This window comes from Mus pahari, chromosome 17 (genome assembly GCF_900095145.1).
Source record: "Mus pahari chromosome 17, PAHARI_EIJ_v1.1, whole genome shotgun sequence".
In the NCBI taxonomy this organism is placed as follows: Eukaryota; Metazoa; Chordata; class Mammalia; order Rodentia; family Muridae; genus Mus; species Mus pahari.
In genome coordinates, this window is record NC_034606.1 from 43,817,101 (window position 1) to 43,839,423 (window position 22,323).

Genomic DNA, 22,323 nt, shown 5'->3' on the forward strand with positions numbered 1-22,323 from the left:
CGGGTGCCTCTTTGGAGGGCCCCAGCTTCGTTTCCAGATGGAAACGGGCCCCTGGTGCAGATCCTTCCACAGCCTCTCCCACAGGAACATGGCCTTGAGAACACCCCCCGCCCCCCGCGGAGAGGAGGAAGAATAAGCAGAAGTGGTGCAGGACAGAGATGGTGAACGGGGAAGGAGTGGCTGTAAAGATGGAGGAAGGCAGGCAGCACTTGTGGGCCCAATGCCCAGGAAGATGGGAGGAGGGTCTGGGGCAGGGCTAGGTTGGCGGCACCTGTTTTGGTCTTCTGCAGAGCTGGCCCTCCCTGGATTTCAAGAGCTGCTTGGATCACATGGAAGGAATGGGGGTGGGGAGGGGAGTCTGGACAAACTGGCACATAACACGACAGATGTTTGCTCAGAAAAAATACAGTAAAATCGTCATGCAAAGATAACAGGGGTCTGCTTGCTCACGCCCCTGGCCTCTCAGCCTGCCTGCTATTCTCAGGGTGGTTGGTGGGTATAGGGTAGGGTGAGGGGCGGGTTGTGGCTAAGGGAGCTCTGTTCTCCACATCCAGGCTGGCCAGTCCCCTTCCTCTCCCCAGAACAGTCTTTTTTTTTTTTTTTCCTTTNTTTTTTTATTTTTATTTTTTGCAAATGTCACCCCTGAGTGAGCCCTGGGCTCAGCCCACCCCGAAGTCGATGTGATAGAGGAGTTCAGTCAAGTCTCCCCACCCCGGTCCTTCCCCATACCCTACCCCCAAGGATAGCCCTAGCTTTCCTGGTCAGAGCCCTCACAGGTCAAGTGAGATCTGCCTCTCGCCTACCATCCTCCTCACTCAAGTCACAGTCTCCTATCTCATGTAAGCAGCAGGAATGAAGGTGTCTCTGGAAGTTGGGGTTGAGCTGAGAAGGCCCCTCCCTATCTCAATGGGAAGCTAAGGGGCACACAGGCAGAGGGGGCAGAACTGCCCGGTCCAGCTGTCCCAATGCCCCACAGGCCCACTGCCCACTCAGAGGCAAAGGACAATGCCTTAGCCTAGTCTTGGGACTCCAGAACAGACTCCAGAGCTTGTCCCCAGAAGCTCTTGGCTCTCGAGAAAGCTGCCACCTGGCCAGGCTTCCTTTACCCCCCTCTGCCGCCACCCACACTGAGAGAACTCCAGAGCCCAACGGTTGGTCAGTTGGTCGCTCTGGGCACCAACTGCCAGGCTCTGGGTTGCCATGGCAACCGACTAGCTAGGGAAGGGGAGGGGCCAGGAGCCCTGCCTCTGCTCCCTGACCAGGGCAGTAGGAGGCACCTCACTGTTTGTGCTTTGATTGGTGTTGGGAGTGGGTCAGAAAGAGGACGGTGGCCGTTTCCATGGAAACATGGGAACCCCTCTAGCCAGGGGATAAGACAGGGTGGGGTGGGGCAGATGGCCTCCCAGGGCAGGCTGAGATGCTGCACACAGCAGGAGCCAGGCAAGTGGGGTGTAGGGTGCAGGGAGCGATCCCCACATTCTACATGCTGGCCCCAGGCCTTGTCATTCACTGTTGCCTCTCTGTGATGGGTCGGAGTCCCGGAGACCCAGAGAAACTAGGGACCGTGGCATGAGGGCCTACACCTGAGATACCAGTGGGGAGCAGGTCTACCCACCACCCCACACCCAGGCAGTTCCCCAGGGCTACTTGGAAGACACTTGAAGGGGGCTGGTGGCACCCTTTGCCTCTGCTTCTGTCTGGTTAGCAGGACATTGCTTACTCTTGGCCTCCCAGGGCTAGGGACCATAGCCTTTCACCTTGTAGATGCCCGTGGACTTTCTAAAGAAGAAAAGCACCCGCGTGCTTCAGTCCCTAGACCCCTGAGACCACAACTTTGGAAGGAGTAGCAGATGAATGGGGGGGCGGAGCCCAGAGGAGCAGCTGGAGGCGGGGCCAGCACTGGGCCAGGAAGCTGAGAGACAGAGCTGTAACCTGTTGGGTGAGAGACCCCTGGGGCTTCTTTTTCTCTCTCTGGGCCATCCGTAGTGGGAGGAGAGGATGCCCAATGTCCACATGTTGCCATGTCTCCAAGGGAAATGTTCCCCAGCTTGGAGGATGGCCTCCCTGAACGAGAGGCCTATGGTTGACTTCTACCCAAATCTCTTTTGCCACCAAACCCGCCTGAATCTCAGGCCCCCATACCCTCTCTGGCCTCTTTCCCCAGCCCAGCAAGAAGTCCCTTGGGCAGCACAGTAGAGACAACTGGTGTCAGTAGCAGGTTGTAAACTTTAAGGAAAATGTTTGTTTTCCTGTCCGCTATTATTGGGTGTTGGTTACTTCACAGTCAGGTGGTGGTCAAGTGTGTGTGTGTGGGTGCGTGTGTGCGGGTGTGCGTGTGCGTCCACTCCTAGGCCCGGGCCCCTCGGCCCCAGGCTCCTTGGCCTGTCCCCCGTCTCCCGGCCACCCTGTTGGGGGGCCCTTCCCCCCGAGTCCCCCTGCCCTCCTCCCCATCACCTCACCGGTGGGGGAGGAGAGGGTCACAGCTTCTGCTGGGCTGAGACCCCCTTCCAGTAATCAAGGATGTCATGCAGGTCCTCATCCTTCGCGAACTGGACCTTCTTTCGCAGGGCGTGGCCGGCAGCCATGTATACCTCCTCGCGATGGTGCTTCTTGTAGGGCCGGAAGCGCTCCCAGATCTTATGTGTGCTCTCAGACGAGTACTCGGGGCTGGAGGAGTACCCTGAGTAGTAATGTCTGGGGGAGAGCTGCGAATAGGTGGAGTCTCGCTTAGAGCGGGTCAGTGGCTTGAGGAAGGATACACGCTGGCTCAGGCTGTCGGCTCCCTCCTCGTAGTAGAGAGCAGGGAAGCTGTGCCGGTGCTCGCTGCAGTGGTAGGCTGGCTTCACCTCCAGGTGGTGGATGCCACCCCCCCCACCACTGCTCCCGCTGCTGCCCGTGGGCACCAGGGGAAGCCTGTCCAGCGGGCTGTTGAGGGGGCTACCTTTCTCAATGTACTTGGAGTCGCTCTTGGCCAGTCCCGTGGGGGTCGGGTGGTCTGGCACATCCAGACTGAAGACCTTGGCGCTCTTGATGGAGCCACTGGACGACACGCTGCAGGTCTTGCGGCTCACTGCAGCGTCGGCGCTCAGCTGGCGCTGCAGCGGGTGGTGGGAGCTCTCCTTGTAGGGGGGTGACAGGAAGCTGGGCCGCTCCAGCGCCCCAGGAGTGGCAGCTGAGGAGGCAGCAGGAGCCGCAGGGAGGGACTGGCACTCGAAGGCCAGATCGGAGTCCCCACCTCCACCGCCACCACCACCGCTGCCACCCCCAAGGAAAGAGGCTGAATCCAGCTTGAGGGCATCGATGCAATTGTTAATGATCTGGTTGACCTTGTCCACCTCCTTGGCAATGGTGGAGATCTCAGCAGCGGAGCCCTGGCCATTTTCAATTTCTGGGAGCTCCTCGTCAGGCCGGGCCAGGCTGTCCCCTGCAGCACCTGTGCGTACCTCAATATAGTTGCCTTTAGTGGTCACCTTGGGTGTGTCTAGCCCGGCCTCCAGACCCTTGGAGGCGGGCAGTTTCTCTCCAATCATGGAGGGAATAGAGGACATTCTGGCCACAGGCAGTACCGGTGGCTCGCCCAGCTTCTGTGCAGCGTGCACTATGGAACCAGCATCCACGTCAGCGCCATAGCGCATCTCTAAGATGGTCTTCTTGACATTGACAGACTTCTGCTTCTCCTCTTGCATGCGCCGCTTACGCAGGCAGTAGTAGACAGCCCCCAGCACGATGACCATGCCAAACAGGCAGCCCAGGATGGTCATGATGTAGTGCGTGGTGGTGGAGGTGCTGGGGGCTAGATCCCCAGGCACGAGGTCCCGAGTGGTGAAGGTCAGGCAGGTGTGGTTGAAGCGGCGGCTGTTGCGCAGCGAGGTGACACAGAAGGTGTACTCAGTGTGCGCACGCAGTTTGTCCAACGTCACAATCTCTTTCTTGTTCTTGAGTGTCATGACGTCGGAGAAGTAGCTATTGTTGTACTGGACCAGAACATACATCTTGCTGTAAGGGTGGGGGATGATGACGACCAGGGTGGCTGAGGTGAAGGTGACTTGGTGCAACTTGATGGCCGGCCCAGCAGATGCATCCGTGGTGGACGAGGCCGGCGGTTCCACCGAGAGGATCTCGTCAGGATTGAAGCCTGAGTTCTCATCAGGCTCCCTCTGCGCATCCGTGGAATAGGGTGTGGGGTGACTCACGGGCCGGGCGGGCATTGAGCCGTTGCGGCACTTGGCCTGCAGGACAGTGATGGCATTGAGGCTGTGGTAAGGTCGGGGCACGAGCAGCGGGTAACCGGCAAACTCCCTCGGTGACTCACACTGCAGGCGATCGTAGTTCTTGGTGACATTGTTGAAGACCACAAGCCAGGCTAGGAAGCCGAAGAGGTCACACTCACAGTTGAAGGGGTTGCCAGCCAGCTCACACACCATCAGGCTGGCCAGGCTGGCGAAGGTCGCACCGTCCAGGCGGCTGAGGCGGTTGGAGGAGAGGTCGATGCTGATGAGACTGGGGCACTCGGAGAAGGCGGTGGGCGTCACCACTTCAATGAGGTTGTGCTGGACAAAGAGGAACTGCAGGCGGCTCATGCCTCGCAGCATACCCTCAGTCAGGTTGCTGAGCCGGTTGTAGCCCAGCTGCAGGACCTGCAGGCTCGTCTGGCCCAGGAAGGCACCATCCTCGATGTACGAAATCTCATTCTTTGTGAGGTTGAGATCCGTGAGGTTCCCGAAGCGGTTGAGGGAGGAATAGAGCACAGCTTTGAGCTTGTTCTCATTGAGCCGCAGGTCATGCACAGTGCTGTTGATGTGCTGAGGGATGGTCTCATATGGTGGCTGGTTCTGGCTGCAGATGGCCAGCCATACGTAGCCCTTGTCCCCCTCGATGAGCCAGCAGTCAGCGTGCACAGCCCCTGGCTGGCACACGCACAGCAGCGCTGCCGCGCACAGCCCCAGGCGCAGCATGGCCCCAGGCTTTGGCCCCTTAGAGGCCCAGCTGGGGTGAAGGGCCGGAACACAGAGGGACCTAGCAGCCAGAGGCTGGGGCTGGAAGCACAGTCCTCCCTGGAGCCGTCACCATCTTGGGGGTGACCCCCAGCACAGGGGTCTTGGGCAGGACGGACACAGCTGGCGCCTGCTGCTCTGAAGGACTATAAGCAGGCAGTGGGCGTTGTGGTGACTCCAGGTTCCAGTTGGAAAGGTATGCAAGGTTTCAGGCTTTGACTCTTCCTCTTCCTCCTCTTCCTTCCCCTTCCCCTTGGGTTCCCGGCTCAGATCTTCAAGCAGTTCCCACAGGAACCAGGAGCGCAATGCTGAGGGATGCTGAGTGAGATGGCGACAGGAAGAAGCCCATCTGTTCCTGCAAGGCAGCATCAAAAGACGATGGCAGATTAGTGTGAGGGCCTGGACCCACCCCTTCAGGATCCAGCGTAGACCCCCATCCCTCTTTTATACCCTTTTAGAACCAGGGTCTCTGTGCCAGAGAAGACCCCGGAGCCCCTGCTTCTATAAAGAAAAAAAAAAAGGCTGGGGTGGCAAGGCAGGAAGGAGACACTTGGGAGAGTTACTGTGTCGGTAGGGGCTGTCTGAGAACCAGGGCAGGGGAGGAAGACTGGAGAGGAACAGGTAGGCACACGTGCATGGGCACCCACCCTCTGGTGCACACCCTGCACACAGTGTCCACATGCAACTGCTGGCCTGCACAAAGTCTATGAAACCAAAGCTGCATGGGCTGCACATGGGAGGGACACACACACACACACACACACACCTCCCTACCATCTGTGTACATGACAGACATGTCCACACATCCAAGTGGGCACCCCCAAATCCGGATAAGAATTAAGAAGCCCAGTGAAATGCCTCATTCTCCATGCCCAAAGATAAATAATTCATTTGTTGTGTAACTGCTCTTGTTCCAAAAATAATTCCCTTGTCTCAGCTTCCATGGGGGAGGGGAGCAGAACGGGCTGGCAATGGGCCTCCCTTGTGTTGGGGAGTGGGGTGGGTGGGAGGGCCTGGGTCTCTGCAGAAGGAGGGCTGGTTCTGTGGGCAGAACTAAGCCAAAGGAGGAGGGGCAAGAGTAAGGGACTAGCCCACCCTCTAGGAGAGGAGGGCACATGAATCCCAAAGAGGGTTCAGGGCTTGGGACCACCTCGTGTCCCCTTCCAGCATCAAGAGGATCAGAGAAGGACGAGGCTTTGCACCAAGTAACACAGCAAAGCAAGGCCAAAATCAAGGTTCCTAAGACACTGACAGTCGCCATGGAGTCAGAAACCAAGGGGCCCTGTCCGCATAGCCTGAGGAGCACTGACTCTTAGCTATCGCCCCCTTCTGCACAGTGCCAGGGAAGCCAGCCCTTTACTGGGCCTTTTGATGGGAAGTGTCAAGGTGTAATCTGGAGGCTCCTCCTGAGACACAGGAGACTGAGCAGCAGCAGGGGGTCACGGCCCACAGCCCATCTAAGTCATCCTTCACGTTCCCCATGAGGAAAGCAAGCCCCAAAGCCCTGGGGGAGATTTGGCTGGGTTAGCCTGCAGGCTGCACACAGCCAGATCTGGCTCCAGCTCACACCCTGCACTCCAGACTCCAGGCCCTAGACAGTTGCACTCCAGCAAGGACACAAGATGGTCAGAGAAATCCACATCTGTCCCGGAAAGCCAGAACAGTGTCCACAAGAGCCACCGCCACCTCCTGCTCCTCCCCCCAGGGAGACTCTAGGAAAGAGAACACCTAAAAAAAAAAAATGTCTAGACTTTGTGTTAAAGTGAAGCCAATTTAAAGCTGTGAGCAGCAGAGGAGAAGAGGGAGGGAGGCATGAGAAGGCACCCAGAGGAGGCTCCCGTGGCAGAGCCAGCTGAAGAGCCAACCAAGAAGGTCCAACCTGGGTCAAGGGCTGGCTCTGTAGCAGGCTGGGAACCTTGGAGGCCACCCTGACACACCTTTCTCCCCACTGTGGGATCAAGTGTGGGAGTCACAAGGTCCTCACTCATACCACACAATACTCTCATAGCCAAAGACTTTGGCTCCTGTGACACATGACCTCGGTTTCCCACCAGCAGTCAGATCCTCTTGGAAGGGGCAGTCCTCTCAGAGGCTGTCTAGAGAAGCAGGGACCAGCCTGTCCAAGAGCCCCCAGTCTGTAATGCAGTCAGTCCCTCCTCAGTCCGGGGACCACACGGGTGTGCAGCTGGCTCGGTGCGCAGACCCAAGGGCTCTGATGGATACACCGAGCGAGCACGGAGGCTGGCACACACGCAGGAGTATGTGTGGGCGCACAGGATATGCGCAGGGATGTTCAACCCCCAGGGACACATGCTGGTGTGTGCAATGGAGGCAGGCAATCGTGTCCACGGCCTTGGAAATGCAGCCAACTACTCCCCCCTTTACGCCACTTAAGCACATGTATGCTGCTCATACATGTGCGTGCATGCATGCTCACAAAGCTTCAGCCATACACAGAGTCCCTCCCCCTGCTCAGATCCAAGCTAAAACAATATCACTTTAGGCAGAACCAGGCTGCCCATAGCTGAGGAAAGCCCAGGTGAGGCGGGGCATAGGAAGAGGCTGGAGGAGGGGGCAGAAAGGGGCTCTGGCTTGGAGAGGTGCTGGTTCTCCCTGACTGCCCTTCCCTTCTAACCAGGCCAGGGTAGACAGAATGCCCCATAGCTCTACCCCAAGCCCTCAAGGTGACCCTGAGGGGGGCCCTGCTCCTGCTCCTCTGCTCCCCAGGATGGTTTGGGCTGGGACCCAGCGCCTACTCTCCCCATGACGCATGCACGGTGGGGAGGAGGCTCCCGGCACCCGTGTCCCGTATGCGTCAGTTGCCCTGTTCTCAGCCTGGGCTGCCTGCCCACCACCCGTGGAGGCCTGGTGCAGCCAGGGAGAAGACAAGGCCACAAAGGCGCTGACAGTAGCACTGGCCTCCTGCCCAGCTGCTCACCAGATCGAGGCGCAGGTGTGCAGGGGGTGGGTGTGAGGGTCTCGGGGTCAAATGTACAAGGTCAGTCTCCCCTGCTCCCATGAGCACGAGCATACCTGGCAGGATGGAAAAGGAAGCAGGGAGGGAGCACAGAGATAAACAGGGAGCACGGAGATAAATGGGGAGCATATCCAATAGGACTGGCCACAGGGAGGGTGCACAGAGATAAGTGGGGAGCACATCCAATAGGATGACTGACCACAGGGAGGGCGCACAGATAAATGGGGAGCACATCCAATAGGACTGACCACAGGGAGGGAGGTGATGGGCTTGAGTATGACAGTGGGACACAGGTACCTGCTGCCTACCTCCTTAGGAGACAGAGACTAAGCTCAGCTAAGCCCCCAAACACGTCTAAGAGCATGTCAGGAGGAAAGAAGTGTGAAAGCAGCTGCCCAGAGCAGTGCTAAGCCCCAAGGCAAGCTTCGGAGGCATGCGGCAGCAAAGACAAAGCCAGCACAGGCAGGCAGGGAACACAGTTCAGATCTGTGCAGCGTTGGCGAAGAGCAGTCTAGCCAGCTACAGGCTGTGTGAGGTCCCTTCCTGTGAATCCTTGGACAGAAAGGAGGAAGAGCCGGCAACTAGTGGGCACTGGGGTGGGGATCGGGGTGTAGTTCAGAGCTGGAGAGACTGCCTGAGCCACCTGGTGGTGGTCTTCTGTCTCCAGCTTGGCTTCAGGGGCCAAGTTGACCCAGCTGGGGTTGTGCCCTGGCCATGGTTTTCCTTCAGAATCCTGGCATCCACCATGTGAGCAGGTGAACCCCGGCTCAGTAGGATTCCCATTTTCTCACAGAGAAGCTGGGGCCAGGACAAGAGAGGGAATGTGGTCCAGGTCAGAGTCGGGACCCAGGGTGTCAAAGCCCAGGACTCAGTGGGGTCCTCTGCTCCCTGCAGTGCAACGCTGGCCTGAGCCCTCATTCCCATACACGGAAGCTCAGTGGATGTACCCCACAGGCACAGCTGGGGCAACAGTGAGTTCCCACAGGACGGCAGCCCAGGCCTAGCGGTGCACTTGATGTGGTTTCTACCGTGAACCACAGCCTGTGGTGAATGAGAATGGCCCACTCTGAGACTCTTGGTGAGCCTCAGACTTTCTCTGAGCCTCAGTTTCCCCTCTTATGTGGCAAGATGACTGGCACCCGGGACTTCCAGGAACCTCTGGGCCACAGCAGAGCACGCTTGTCCTATAGAGCGATGGTTTTCTCATCTGTGCTGACCCCAGGCTTCCCAATCCCAAGGGGACACTGCTCATCTCGGGGGACAGGGAAAGGACATGGCAACGTGGCTGGTACCCTGGCCACCCATCAGAGATGGAGGAGACAGCAAGGAAGCATTGACGGCAGCTCAGCCCTGGCACACACTCCTGGCAGGGCCAGGCATCTGTGCCGTCACCCCAGATTAAACAGGACAAACACCTCAGACCAGCCAAAGCTCTCGAACCTTCAGCAACCTCACCACACCTTTCTAGAACCTAGCACTGGGCCATCAGGCAGGCCACTACCACCCTTCCACCTTCTCTGGGGCCAAGGCTCGGGCCTCAGGGCGGGACACTAGGGCTTACTGCTGCCTTCTCCTTCCAGAAGCTTCTAAGGCAAACGGCCCTGGATCTCTGCTCCTCCTCTATGAAGCTGGGAAACTGACACCGCCACTGAACTACCTGGCAAGTTGATGAGTTAACAGGATCTCAAGTGTGATGAGCCCTGGGGAGAGGCAGAGGAAAGTGAGGCACCGGAAGTAAGGGGCTCCGGGGTCAAACACAGAGCTGTGTGACACAGGTGGGCTCATCACCGTCTCTGGGCTCCAGTCTCCTTGCCCAGAGGTGCCTATCCAGTGGCTCAGGCGATTCTGACATATCCTTGGACGTCAACCCCGTGTGGCTAATGCTTCAGTTAACAGACAAGAAGCCTGGAGCGCTAGGCTCACGGCAGCAGGGCAGACACTGGCCCTCTTGTGAGTTTCTGTCCTCGGTGTACCCCTACCTGACAGAAGGAGCTCACCCAGCCTCTGGGAAGCTAGCTTCTCTGTCATTCAAGAAATTCTCTGTCGAGACCAGGTGTGGGTCTCAACCCCAGGACCTTTGCACATGATTCCGCCTGGCACATCTTTCCTCAGCCACACCCACTGCCTGACCTCAGTCAAGACTCTGCTACACTGCTCCCCACCTCACCCCCTGCTTTGTCACCAAGGCTGAGAGGACCCCCCCCCTTGTCGCCCAAGCTAGCCGTGGTCCCCTCACTGTGCTCGAGCGTGACACCTGGTTCTCGGTTGCCACCCACTCCCCTACACCACCACCCAGCACAGCGCACACAGTGCGTCTCTATGGTATTTGCTGGTGTAACCCCCATGCTTGCCCCAGCAGGCCCCAATACACCAGTGCTGGGCCACTGGGGAGGGGAGGGGGAGATGGGGGATAGCGGCGGGAAAAGAGGCTGAAACCCATGACTCCTCAGGGCCAGGGTGTCAGAGGTAGAACTCACCACCAATGGGGGCTCGAGATGGGGCTCGAGATGTGTCAGGGAATGCCCTGAGCCTCCTGGCCTTGCTGACCGCTTACACTGTTCATGTCAGACAGAGACAGAGGCTCAGGGAGGAATCGCAGTATGCCCAAGGTCACACAGCCAGGAACCTCAGCCAGCCTGAGTCTTGCTAGGGTCTCTTCAGGGACTGCTTCTCACACTTGCTTGCATCTACTACAAGCCTGCTGCTTGCTGCATCCTCTTCCTCCCTCCCCCCCGCCCCGAACCATGACGTCACCTCCATCCTACCCTAGCTTCAGGCACCCCAGGTCTTTCCTACAACTGGGCTAGGACACAGCATCAAGGCTGGTGTCTGAGCCATCACTTCCACCAGGCCTGGCTTCCTCCCTCTGTCAGCGCAGCAGGGGCATGAGTCAATGTTGTTCTCACCTTGCCCTAGATGTCACCCGGGCCCCGGGGCCCCGTGCACACACTCCCTGACACCCTCAGAATGCTCAGGACAGCTGGGGGCCTGCTCTGTCTCTGTCTCACCCGCGGTGCTGGGTTTCATCCACCCCATTCCGTCACGTCTCATTAGTCTCAGCCCAGAAGCCAGCTGCTCTGCGTCCCTGGGGAGCTGGCCTCTGCCCTCGGCCGCAGCACCCACTCTGCGTTGCCCCTTGCTGGGAGCAGCCATGGCTGTGCCATGTCACAGGCCAGAGGGACGCACCATCCTTCCAGGCACACTCAGGCACCTCACCTCCAACACCCCGTAGGGACTCCTCATCTACCTGTTCCGTGCAGTAGACACAGCTTGCTCTCTCTGAGCTTCAGTGGGCCTCCAGAGATGAAAAAATTCCCCTCGACCCTTCCCCACATATACGGAGCCTGGAACTCTTGGTTGGAGACTTAGCCAAGAAGGGTCTGCCATAGGCGAAGCCCTGGAATGGGAAGAGCATTGGCTCTGGGGCAACGAAGTCTGGGGAGTGGGTTCCTTGTGCAAGGCCTGCAATCCAGGGTTTATTGTCTCTGGACCTCAATGCCATCTGTTCAGAGAGCAGCAGTGTGCATGGGTCTTAGGCTCTGCCCACTGTGTCCCCCTCCCAGCTCACAGGTCCCCTCTACGTCCCTGTTCCCAAGGCATCCATCCCAGCAGTAACCACGGCCAGACCTCCGAGCAGCTGCAGGCAGGAAGTCAAGGACCGCTACCAGGCCTTGGACTTGGCCAGTGCCTGTGTCTGCCAGGGAGGCCCAGCCCTTGGTTTGTGAGCAGTTCTGTGATAGCTAGCCTGGCCCAGCTCCTGCCCGCCCCAGCTCCAGCCAACCTAAGACTCCAGGCACAGGGCCCCTTAGGTGGCTCTGTAGGGACATCCGTTCTAACAGTACCCCAGTCCCTTCCTGACTCCTGCAGAATCCCCCCTGCTCAGGGAGCAGTCTTCCTTCTCCCCCACCCTCACAGGGTCTCTCCTCCCCTGAACCCACCTCCCCTCCTAGACTCTCCTCCCCACACCTGACCCTGCCCTTTCTCTCCCTGGCTTCTTCCCCCACCAGCCTCTCCTGTCTCCCCTAACAGGCCTGCTCACTCCCAGCCTGGCCTCTCCTCCCTCCCCCACTTGGCTCGGCGGCAGCCCCTGGGCACTACTCACCGGTCTCCACTGGACCCGCTCTCGCACAGTGCCTGCGCGCGCACGCTGCCTCTGCCTGCATGGTCTCCATTCATTCATTCAATAAACATTTATGGAACACCTACTATGTACCAGGCACCGGCTAGGCCCACCCTCTCGGTTCTGTCTGCAGTCTGCTCCTCCTTCAGGGTCCCAAGGGTGGGCATTTTCCTGCCTTCCAATATCTTTAGGGTCCAAGGCACGGCAGTATGTCAGGGGACCTCTGGGGAGAAGCGGAGGCTCCGGGTTGGACCACGCAGCCCACTGGGGCAGCCTGGCCTATCAGGGGAATACACGGGCAGAAAAGGCAGCAACTAGGCCTGGAAGCTTTCCGGGAAGATGGCTCATCCCAGGGAAGCAGGCCTGTGAGCCTGTGCTGTTCTGAGCACCGCTGGCTATGCAGAGGAGGGGACTGAATCTCCAGCTGCTACGCAGTGGCTGTCTCCTCCTTGGCCTCAGGCTCTGACTCATGCAACGCCAAGGGACCCCGCTTCATCTGGGCAGTAATTAAATTTTGTTTTTAGCTGGCTAGCAGTGTGGAAAGCTGCATCCCTGTTTCTGGAGTCCACTAGCACCATGGGCGACCAGGTGAAGCCACAGAGCTGCCTGCTACAGGCCAGAGCAGGAGGTGTGGTCCCCCCTGACTGGCGCCCTGATCCCTGGGCACTGTCGGGTATGAGGCAAACAAGACAGGGACTCTCGGAGTCCGGAACAGCAACACCAGCAGGCTGCTCCAAGCTCACACAGTGGACCTTCACCTCCATCCCCACCAGATACCACCCCACCCCACGGTGGCTCTGGGTCTCACAACTGTAAGACACCAGCAGCATGGGGTATTGTTTGGGGAGTCTCCAGTGGTGAGTCTAGGGTTCTGGAATGTATCTGTGGCTCTTTGGTCCTGCCAATTTACTGAATCTGGGCCCGGCTGGGAGACATCCATTGTCCAGGACTTGAAAACTGCCCCATGTACTCCTGGCCTCCCCTTGGCTTTTAGCAGGGAGCTCTTCACAGAGCGCCCCACATCTGCTGCCCCCTTCTGAGGACCTCTGCTGCTCACCTGCCCTCCACAGTGCTACCTGGGTTTCTGGGTCACACGGGGGTTCCAGCTGAACTTTCAGAAGGAGCCCCCTACTCTGCCAGATGACTTCCACTGAGTTCCTGCTCAAAGCTGCGTGGACATGGGGCCTAAGTCTGGCTTGTGAGCCAAGGTTGGACCAAGTGGTTGGGGGTCCCGGACAGTGAGGGTTCCCTCCCATCACTCACTGCCTCCCACCTGCCTCTCCCAGACCCCAGCGGGCATCCAGGTGTCTCTGGACTCTTAGCCCCACCCAGAGACTGAGCCAGCTGTCTGTCTCCTTCCTACCTCCAGGCAGGTGGTGGCAAAGGCCATCAAGGTGCCACCTGAGGTGGCTTGGAACACCCTCTCCTGGCCCTGAGGGTAGTTGCTCTGGGGGTTGGGGGCCAGCCTGAAGGCGGCTGTGGAGGCCGCAGGGGGCCTGCAGCTGCATCCCAGAGAACAAGGAGGCTCTGTCCACACCCAGGGCCCCGGAAAAACCACTGGGGGTGGGGGTGGAGGGCCACCCATGACCACGGTGATGACATGCCTTAAACCATGGAAGCTCCTGTGTCTACCCACTCAGTGGGTCCTGTCTCTCAGGCTACCTTGGACGGTCAGGGCCATACTCTGATCACACGGGATTCTGCTAGCTACCTCACTCAGTGGTCCTGACAAGCTACCTTCCTGGGGGGGGGGGGTTCCTCTTCTGAAAAAAAAGGGGTCAGGAAAGGCTCTCACTATAGGGAACAGCTTAGAGGGAGCAGGGTGTGGCACATAGTAACTGCTCAATAAAGTTAACTGCTCCAGGAGTTATGGAAGGTTCTGGAGGCTGGCTTCAGGAGCAATAGCGCCAACTGGCAAGCGGCAGGCCTCATCGCAGAACCTGCGGCCCGGTGCCTGCCCTGCTCTGTCCTCTGGTCCTGAGAGCCCAGCACCCCACTCTGCCTCTCTCCCTGGCCCCTCTCTGGGGTCCTGGACCCTCAAAGGCCCTTTCCCACCCCAGCCTTCAGGCCTGTAACCCAGCCTCGGTTTCTCTCCCATTGCCAAAGCACAATGGCTGTTATAATTAACGGATTATCTCAGCACGACAGCTGTGCCCCTTTGAAAATTAGGTTGAATAACAAGATCTTGATGTATGGTAATTTCCTTTCATCTCTCTACCACTTCCTCTCTCCCTCGCCCCAGCCCTGTTACGCATGCAAATGCTCTACTCCATTCCAAACACATCCCTCCCCCTGCAGCCTCCCCTTTCTAAGGCTGAGTTTGGGGTCTGCCTTCCCTGACCCTCAGGGGCCTCATGCCACCCATGACTTGACATCCATTATGCCTCCCTCTCTGAAAACACGGTGGGCAGAGAGAAACACAGTCATCCCGGTCTAAGAACTGCATGGCTGGCTTCTCCCCAATGTCCCTGTTCCTCAGACGCTTTCCTGGGGTACCACCCCCAGCTCGCTGCTCCTCCCAAGCCTGCCTCCTGCCCCCTAGTACATCTCGGTCCTCTCCGTGGTTCCTAAGAGATGCTCTGCGATGCCCGGCTCTGCAATGCCCGCCATCACCTTCCTGGCCTCCCCAGCAGCCCCGCCCCCGCTCCTGGCCTGGCTCCTCCCTAGCACCTGGAAGGACAGACACTCTTCCCCGCCCCCACACACCCTGTCTGGCTTCTCTCCAGCTCCCCACCCCAGGGATCTTCCTGCCCACCAGCACCACTGGTCCTGCTGGGCTCCACTCCGGCAGCATCCTGACTGGTCGGCCTCCAGGCTTGACCGACCTATCACATCTCTCCTCCTCCCAGCAGAGGGAGGACAGCTAGAACACAGAGCTTTCCTGGCTCCTGACTGATTGGGGGAGATTCCAGCACACCCACAGCCCAGGCCCCCCCCCGGGGGGCTCTCCGGGAGCTGGAACCTGCTCTCCTCATCTGGCTGGGTTGTCCCTTATAGGTCCCTACGGCCCCTGGGCTTTGTCCTTCTCCATCCCTAAAAGAATCCTGTCACTCACTTCTCTCCTTAGACTCAGTTCTCTAAGGAAGGCCCAATTCTGGGCCTCCCCACCAGCCCAGTCGACACCAGCCCTCAGTAGGTGATCAGTGAGTACCTACGGCTGCTAAGTGGAGAGGAGAACCAGCCCCCCACCCCGTGAGCAAATAAAGAAACCGAGGCTCAGAGTGGCTAATGGTCTCTCACACGGTCATTCAAGTCAACACCCAGACTGGAGTCCCGATCTGAGGCTGCGCTCTCTCCTGAGGCTGCAGGGGGAGAGTCTCTCCACAGTCGGGTGTGGGGGTTGGCAGGTCAGCATCCCCGAAGCCTTAGCTGCTGTTAAGGAGACAGGATCCCAGCCCAGGCTGTCACTCCCTGCATCTGACCTTGAACCCCGAGCCTCAGCTGCCTCTACGATGGTCTCTTAAGGGTGGCTGCCAAGGCCACAGTCTAACTAAGTGGCATCTGCCATGGCTCTTGGGAACACCTCAGGGCACTGGGGTAGACGGGATGGGAGAGCCACACAGAGTGCAGACCCACTCAATGAGAGGTAATGGTAGCAGCACTGGTGGGTTGGGGGTCACATCATTGCCCTGGGCAATGTTGGAGTGGGTCTCATGTACTACTGCACTGCGAACTGGGCCCACAAATACCCACCTCCGTGGGCAGTAGTGAAGACTAACTATGGCATGCCCAGCACAACACAGATGCCACACTAACAACATGGCTGCTGGTTCTATGGGAATTCCAGGGATTGGGGAGAGGAGGAAGCTGAGATGAAACAAGACATGTGTCCCTGACTCCCTCCTCAATGGCCCATCATGGCTGCCACTGCCCCAAACATAGCTCACATCCTCAAACCCTCTCGCCTCCTCTGAGCTCACACCCTAACATCTCCTCCTCTAGCCCCACAGAGCTTTTGGGATGCCCAACCCCATGTCATCCAGGTCTTTGTTCCTGAGCCTGAGGAGTGAGGGGCTGTTCTCACCTGTCATCCCCACCCCACCCCACCCCCCCGCAAGCTCAGCCCCTTCTCTGAGGACCCTGCAGGAGAGGGATGGCCTCCCTGCTCTACTCCACCCCCAGTAAGTGGCCCGTGGCATCCTGGACAAGCCTGGCCCCACCTTGCCCTTCCGTACTGGGAGGGGAAACTGAGGCATAGACAAACAAGTAAGCCTTCCCGTGATGCACTTCAATCCCAGGCTCTGCTCCTCCAAACCCCACCCCCCACCCCCCAACTCCCCGCAAGGCTTCTCTCTTGGTACCAGAACTATCTGAGAATGGGCTTCCCCAACTTTCCTCTCTGCATTCCCCAGTGCCTAGCCTAAGGCCTGGCGCATAGTAGGCACTCAGTAAATGTCTGTTGAATTGAATTGCACTCAGGGCGGCCACAGTCGTCTCTGCTCTGGAAAAGAAGCATAGAGTTAGTGGAGCTGTTTCCATGGCAACCAGGGGCTGGACCACACTGTCGGGGGAGGAGTTCAGTCACCCCCTCCCCTACCAAGGACCCCAAGGGCCCTGGAGAGGGGCCTGGGGAGAGGGAACATTCAGACTTAGGTGAGTCTGAATTCAAGTTATGCTGCCCCTAGGGCCTCACAGGCCCCATCTAGAGGTAACACTTTGGTCCCTCCCAGCAGCAGGTGACAAGGACCAAAAGAGATGCGGGAGGCATGCTCGTAGTGGCCTCCAGCTTAGGAGCTGCGAGTACTTGGTGCCTGTATGCCTGTGAACTGCCTGGGAATCATGCCCATTCTACAGCTGAAAGGACTGAGGCTTGGGGCAGGAGCAGAGCTGCCCTGGATCCCAGGCAATCTCCCTGCAGAGTTAGAAGAAGCAAGGCACGACAACAAGACAACGAAGACGACCCTCAGGCAAAGATACCGACCCCACTCCCCACCCCACTGAGGGTGGCCCCAGTTCAGCCCAAGCATCTAAAGACTGTGCAAGCCAAGAACCCAGCAGGAGTTCCCGGGCTCAGAAGGGTAAGGTGAGAAGGGGGCTGACCCCTGTTTGCCTCTCCCCACAGGGTGAGCTCAGATGCAGCAGCCCCCCCAGAGGGTTCAAAGCAAGTCCTCAGATCCCAGGCTGCCATAGCCTGAGCAGACCTAGAGTTAATATAGATCAGTGGGGTCTATAAATACACAGCTAAGTGGGCCCTGCAGGGCCCCAACCCCAGCTCTGTCCCAAAGACGCCTTCATTCTGGGCCTTGGTTTCTATGCCTGTCACAGCAAGCTGCCCCAGGACAGAGACCACCGAAGTCCACAGGGTTCCACCCCAGTAGGGCTAACTGGGGGAGGCCCTCAGGGTCCAGGCCAGAGCCCCAGAAAGTAGGAGAGACAGAGGCTCCACTGACCTGGTTGCTCTCTCACAGCCAAAGGTGACGAGGCTGCGGCCTGCTCACTACCTAGGAGTGTGGCGTCACAGTGAAAGAGCCCAGGGTCAGAGCTCCACTCCAGCAGCCCCTACAGCCAGGAGTCAGTAATCACAGGAGCTAGCCTCAGTGGGCCACGCCCTAGGTGTCCTTTGCCCTCTGGATCTATCCCAGTTTGCATGATGAGGAGGCAGGGGATGAAGTCCTGGGGACCGCCTGAGCCACTCTGTAAAAGCCAGGGTGCAGCAGAGTCAGTCCACTGTGGCCTCCAGTCCCTCTCTGGATATGCAGGATGGAAAAGGCGCCACAGGCTGATTGTAAGGACACTGTGCCCACAGCCAGATGTGGGTCGAGGCAGAGACGCACGTCACCAGCACCGGGCCCTGCAGGCTGAGGGTATCAGCCACAGGAACAGGGACACTTGAAGGATAAGACAAAGCAAGGCCGAGAGGGGACAGTGTGGCCCGGCCCTCACCACTTCTGGGATCTGAGGCGAGTGCCTCCGAACTCATAAACACACAGTTCCAAGCAGAGAACGGCTGCAGCATCCAGGTGTCCCAAGGCCACCCATGGGGAAGGAACATGGTCTCACGCACAGACACCTCAAGTCACAGGACTCAACAGAGCAGGATGAGAAAAAGGAGAGCCTTAAGGCCAGCCCACCTCCACACCCCTTAGGACAAGACTGTGAACACTCCGCTGAGCGCTGAGCGAGCTCTGTGTCTATGCCCTCTGAGTCACAGGGTGACAGCCCAAGCCTGCCTCTCTCTCACTCACTCAGTCGTCCCTCACCCCAGCAGCCCGGACAGTGACCGGACCTCCCTGAGCATCCTGGTTTCAGATACCTCAGGCCACTTCCCAATCCTATGCAGCTGCTCTGAGAAGCGAAGGGTAGGCTGAGGGTCCCTGTCCCCTTTATAAACTGTAGAGAGCTGTCCTTCGCTAGCTTCTATAATCCTTTCTTGTCTACATCTCAACTCTCTGTCCTAGCGCCGTCCCTCACCCCCCGGTTAGGACCAAGGGCCTCGCGGTGCCCTCCTAGAGCCCCTCACACCTCTCTGCCCGCTCCTCTCAAACCCTGCACTGGTGTGGATAAGTGTGCCCCTGAGCCTGCCTTAGCACACGGGGCTTACCTCGCTTGGCCCTCTGCATCCTGGGAGCCAGCCATCCGTCTGTCGGTCCCATCCATCCTGCATCGAGGGCGTGGAGGCTCACAGCGGCTAACCTGACTTGCTCAAGACAACCGCTCGAGAAACCTAGACCGTGTCGCCATGACTCTGTGGAGTCGGAGGACCTGCCTGGGTGTCTCCAGCTCTCTGGCCGCTGTGGTCCCCAGTTCATTCATGCCCACCCGCTCCCAGTTTAGACAGCTTCCCAGATGTATGCAATATTCATGTTTCCACCCGCAACAGCTCAACACCTCCCCTCCAAGGCCTTCGGGAGCCCCATTAATCATTCAGACACACCTGCATATTCATTAACTTCTGAATTAATACAGGGTCCTTTATTACCTCAGGCCTGCTGCCTGCATTAGAGACACTTGGACTTCATTCATTATTAAACTCCCCTGATAAATGATCGCATCTCTTCTTCACAAGGGAGGGGACACAGCACCCAGACCCGTGAGCCAACAGGTCTGATCCTGGCACCAGTGGCTGTGTGACCTTGAACAAAACCCTTACCCTCTCTGGACTTCCCACATGTTGAACTGGTAAAATTAGATAGAGGTCAGTCGCCGCTGGCCAACTTTGTCCAGGTGGTCCCATCCCACCCTTTGTGTCTGCTCTCAGTTTCTTGGACTCACTCATTCCTCGCTCTCTCGTGAGCTCTGTGTTCATGCCCTCTGAGTCACAGGGTGACAGCCTAAGCCTGCCTCTCACTCACTCACTCACTCGCTCGTCCGTCATCACCAGCAGCCTGGACAGTGACTGGACCTCCCTGAGCATCCTGGTTTCAGATCCCTCAAGGCCACTTCCCAATCCTATGCAGTTGCTCCAAGAAGCGAAGGGTAGGCTGAGGTGAAGTGACCCTGAAGACCACCCAGGGTGGGCTCTGTCACATAAGGCTAGGGTGGCGGGGATTATAGCAGCCCTCAGCATCTCCTGAGCCACCCCCACCCCAGGTCTTGAGCAAGCCCAGCACCTTCCCTCAAAGCACACCCTGCTTTCACTATGGAGAGGCAGCCGTGGGATGTCTGAGGCCAGGGAGGTCAAGCTTGTCTCCCCAGAAAGGCTAGGGCGGGCTCTGAGCTCAGGTACCCACAAACCATCTGTTGGGCCTGCACCATCCGATGCCTCCCTCCCTAGCAGATCCTTCCAGAGCTATGCTTGCCTGGCAGAGCCACACATCCCTGACCTCCTCAGCAGACAGCACCTCGGTCTCCATTATGCCTGGCGCCTAGAGGGCCCTCGAAGGCAGCACGACAATGCCTTGGTCTGTATCCCCACCCTGGACCCCCACCCCGCTGGCGGCTCTAAGCTAAGTGCCACCAAGGTCAGCAGGTCGAGCCACCTCCCTACCCAACTGAGATGCAGGCCTGAAGCTCTGCTCTCACCCCCTGGTTGTAGCACTGTGGGCTCCTTACCAGTCCTCTGGGTGCCTCTGCTCCATCATTTTCCTCATGCCTGATTTTGGCCTCTCCCTCATCCCTCATCTCTCATCCCTCATCCACATTCTATCTTAACACCTGCCCAGGTCTCACACCTGCTGCCTCTCTACCCAATCCAGCAGCAGCTCTTATGCAGCTAACAAGCAGGACTTCCAGCAACCCTGTCTCCTCGCATCCCTCTGCTCGGCTGCCCAAGAAGGGTCACACATCGGGGCCTCCTCCTCAGAGCCAGTCAGGAGCTGCCTTGGGTCCCAGGTTGAAGCTGGAAGACATCTTGAAGGTCACAGTCCCCCCAGGGCCTGGCTGTCCCTCTGCTTCCCAGGATGGCTCTGCCCACCTTGTTTGAGTGTGGGTTCCTCTCGGACCTGTGGCGTCACGGTTACACGGCAAGTGGCCCCAACCCACAACCCCGGTGACAGACAGCTGTGTACCTGTTACCCCATAAAGAAGCTTCCTATGGAGTCCCCACGGCCAGCCCTGGGCCACACACCACCAACAGGGCCCCCCCGCTTAACCAGACCACTTTTCAGATGAAATCAACACCCAGAAAGACAGAGCAGCCTGACCAGGTCAGTGTGGCCAGGATGTAAGCCCTGCCCTATAGGAATCTGGTTATGACAAGATGCAAATCAGGCCCTGACCACACGTGTCCGGTGATTCAGTCACTCACAGCCTGAGGGATGGGCCTGGTTGTCCTATCCATTGGAGGGATGAGGAAATGGGCCCAGAGCAGTGAAGCCACTTGCCCAGTGACACACAGCTAAGAACCCAAAAGCATGAGATTGCCCCAAGCTGAACCTCTCAAGCTGCTCTGCCCACTGGCTCTGCTCAGATTGCTCAGAGGTGGGGGAGAGGACACAAGCGCACCAACAGCAGCAGACACCTGAGCGTGGCCTTCCCTCAGCAGACAGCAGCATCCTTACAGCCTCCTGTAAGTTCGGGACAAGCCCATCCAGCATCTCATCCAGAAAAGCCTCCTCCATCCACCATCCACAGAGCCTGAGCTGTAAAGCCATGAGGAAGGAATGGCGGGGGATGGGGGGGATGCAGGCTATCACCAAGGGATGGGAGATCAGGGTATAAGTGACAAGGAGTGACAGTGGGCAAACCTTGAAATCCAGGGTGACCAGGAGATTAGATGACAAACAGAAGCTGGGGAGTCTGGGAAGCTAAGCCCCACCCCACCCCCAGAAACCTGTGTTCTGTCCAGCACTGTCTACCTAACAGCAGCCGCCAAGCTCTGTAGCTGCCCGGACAAACGGAGCAGGGATAAGAGGACAGGAGCTTGGGATGGGACACAAACCTCACAAATGCACTCCAGCTTTGGAGTCTAAAGATACCTTCCTGTAAGTTATTGTGTACAATACTCAGCTCCTAATATCTCTCCTAAAAAGTCACTGGGCTTGCAAAAAGCAAGGTGGCCCTCCCAGTTTTCTGGGTACATCTGTGTTGTGTGTTCCGTGGGAGCACTGCAGAGATGGGGTGGGAGGGAGGCGAAGCATGGTCGCAGTTCCCTGGCCCGCCTACACAAGGTAAGTATACAGTAGGTGATCAGTAAATGCAGCCAATGCCAACCATCAGTGCCCGTATCCCCAAGACCATGATCAGGCAGCAGGTGCCAGTTGTGGCCTTCTACCTCAATAGGGGTCAGAGCCAGCAGTCACAGCCCTGGGGAAGGAAAACTGAAGGCAGAGGAGGTGTTGGCCTGGACCAAGGCCTCAGTGCACCCCAGCCCCATCTACAGTGCCCCTCTATCCATAACCATCCTCTAATTGCTGCAGGTTCCTCAACCCCTCCTCTCTGCTGTCTGACACTTGCTAGTCCCCTAGGTTGGTGGCTCTCAACCTTCTCAACGCTGTGACCCTTTCACACAGTTTCTCATGGTGTGGTGACACCCACCCCCCAAACCATGAAAGTATTTTCATTGCTACTTCATAGCTGTAATTTTGCTACTGTTGGGAACTGTAATGTAAATACCGGATATGCAGGGTATCCGATATGCTGACCTTTTTGATGCCCCCCACCAGGGGTCGAGACCCACAGGCTGAGAACCACCGTGCCAGGTGCCAGCGCCTCCGCATCTACTTGCTAGCTCCCAGTACAGGCCAGCCAAGCACGCCGGAGGCTCGGCAGGTCCATGCTGCCTCTGCTCATCAAGTGCCCCCATGGGTCAGGGCCACTGTCACCTGACTGTGGCTCAGCTTTATCTACAGCTC

The 22,323-nt window shown here is 58.1% G+C and overlaps 1 protein-coding gene across 6 annotated transcripts in view; it reads right to left on the bottom strand.

The window, feature by feature from the left end:
* Positions 1 to 609: 609 nt before the first annotated feature.
* Elfn2 (extracellular leucine rich repeat and fibronectin type III domain containing 2) overlaps positions 610 to 22,323 on the bottom strand; it is a 49,030-nt gene continuing 27,316 nt past the window's right edge. For 2 of the 6 annotated variants that reach the window (XM_021217089.1, XM_021217088.2), the window contains exon 2: positions 610 to 5,349. In XM_021217089.1, the coding sequence (XP_021072748.1) occupies positions 2,478 to 4,955 (2,478 nt within the window). In that variant the 5' untranslated portion in view covers positions 4,956 to 5,349 and the 3' untranslated portion in view covers positions 610 to 2,477. Of the gene's footprint in view, positions 5,350 to 12,073; positions 14,706 to 16,381; positions 16,533 to 22,323 lie in introns of those variants that run through there. The other 4 variants (XR_003845469.1, XR_003845470.1, XM_029548250.1 and 1 more) reach the window with 3 other exon arrangements.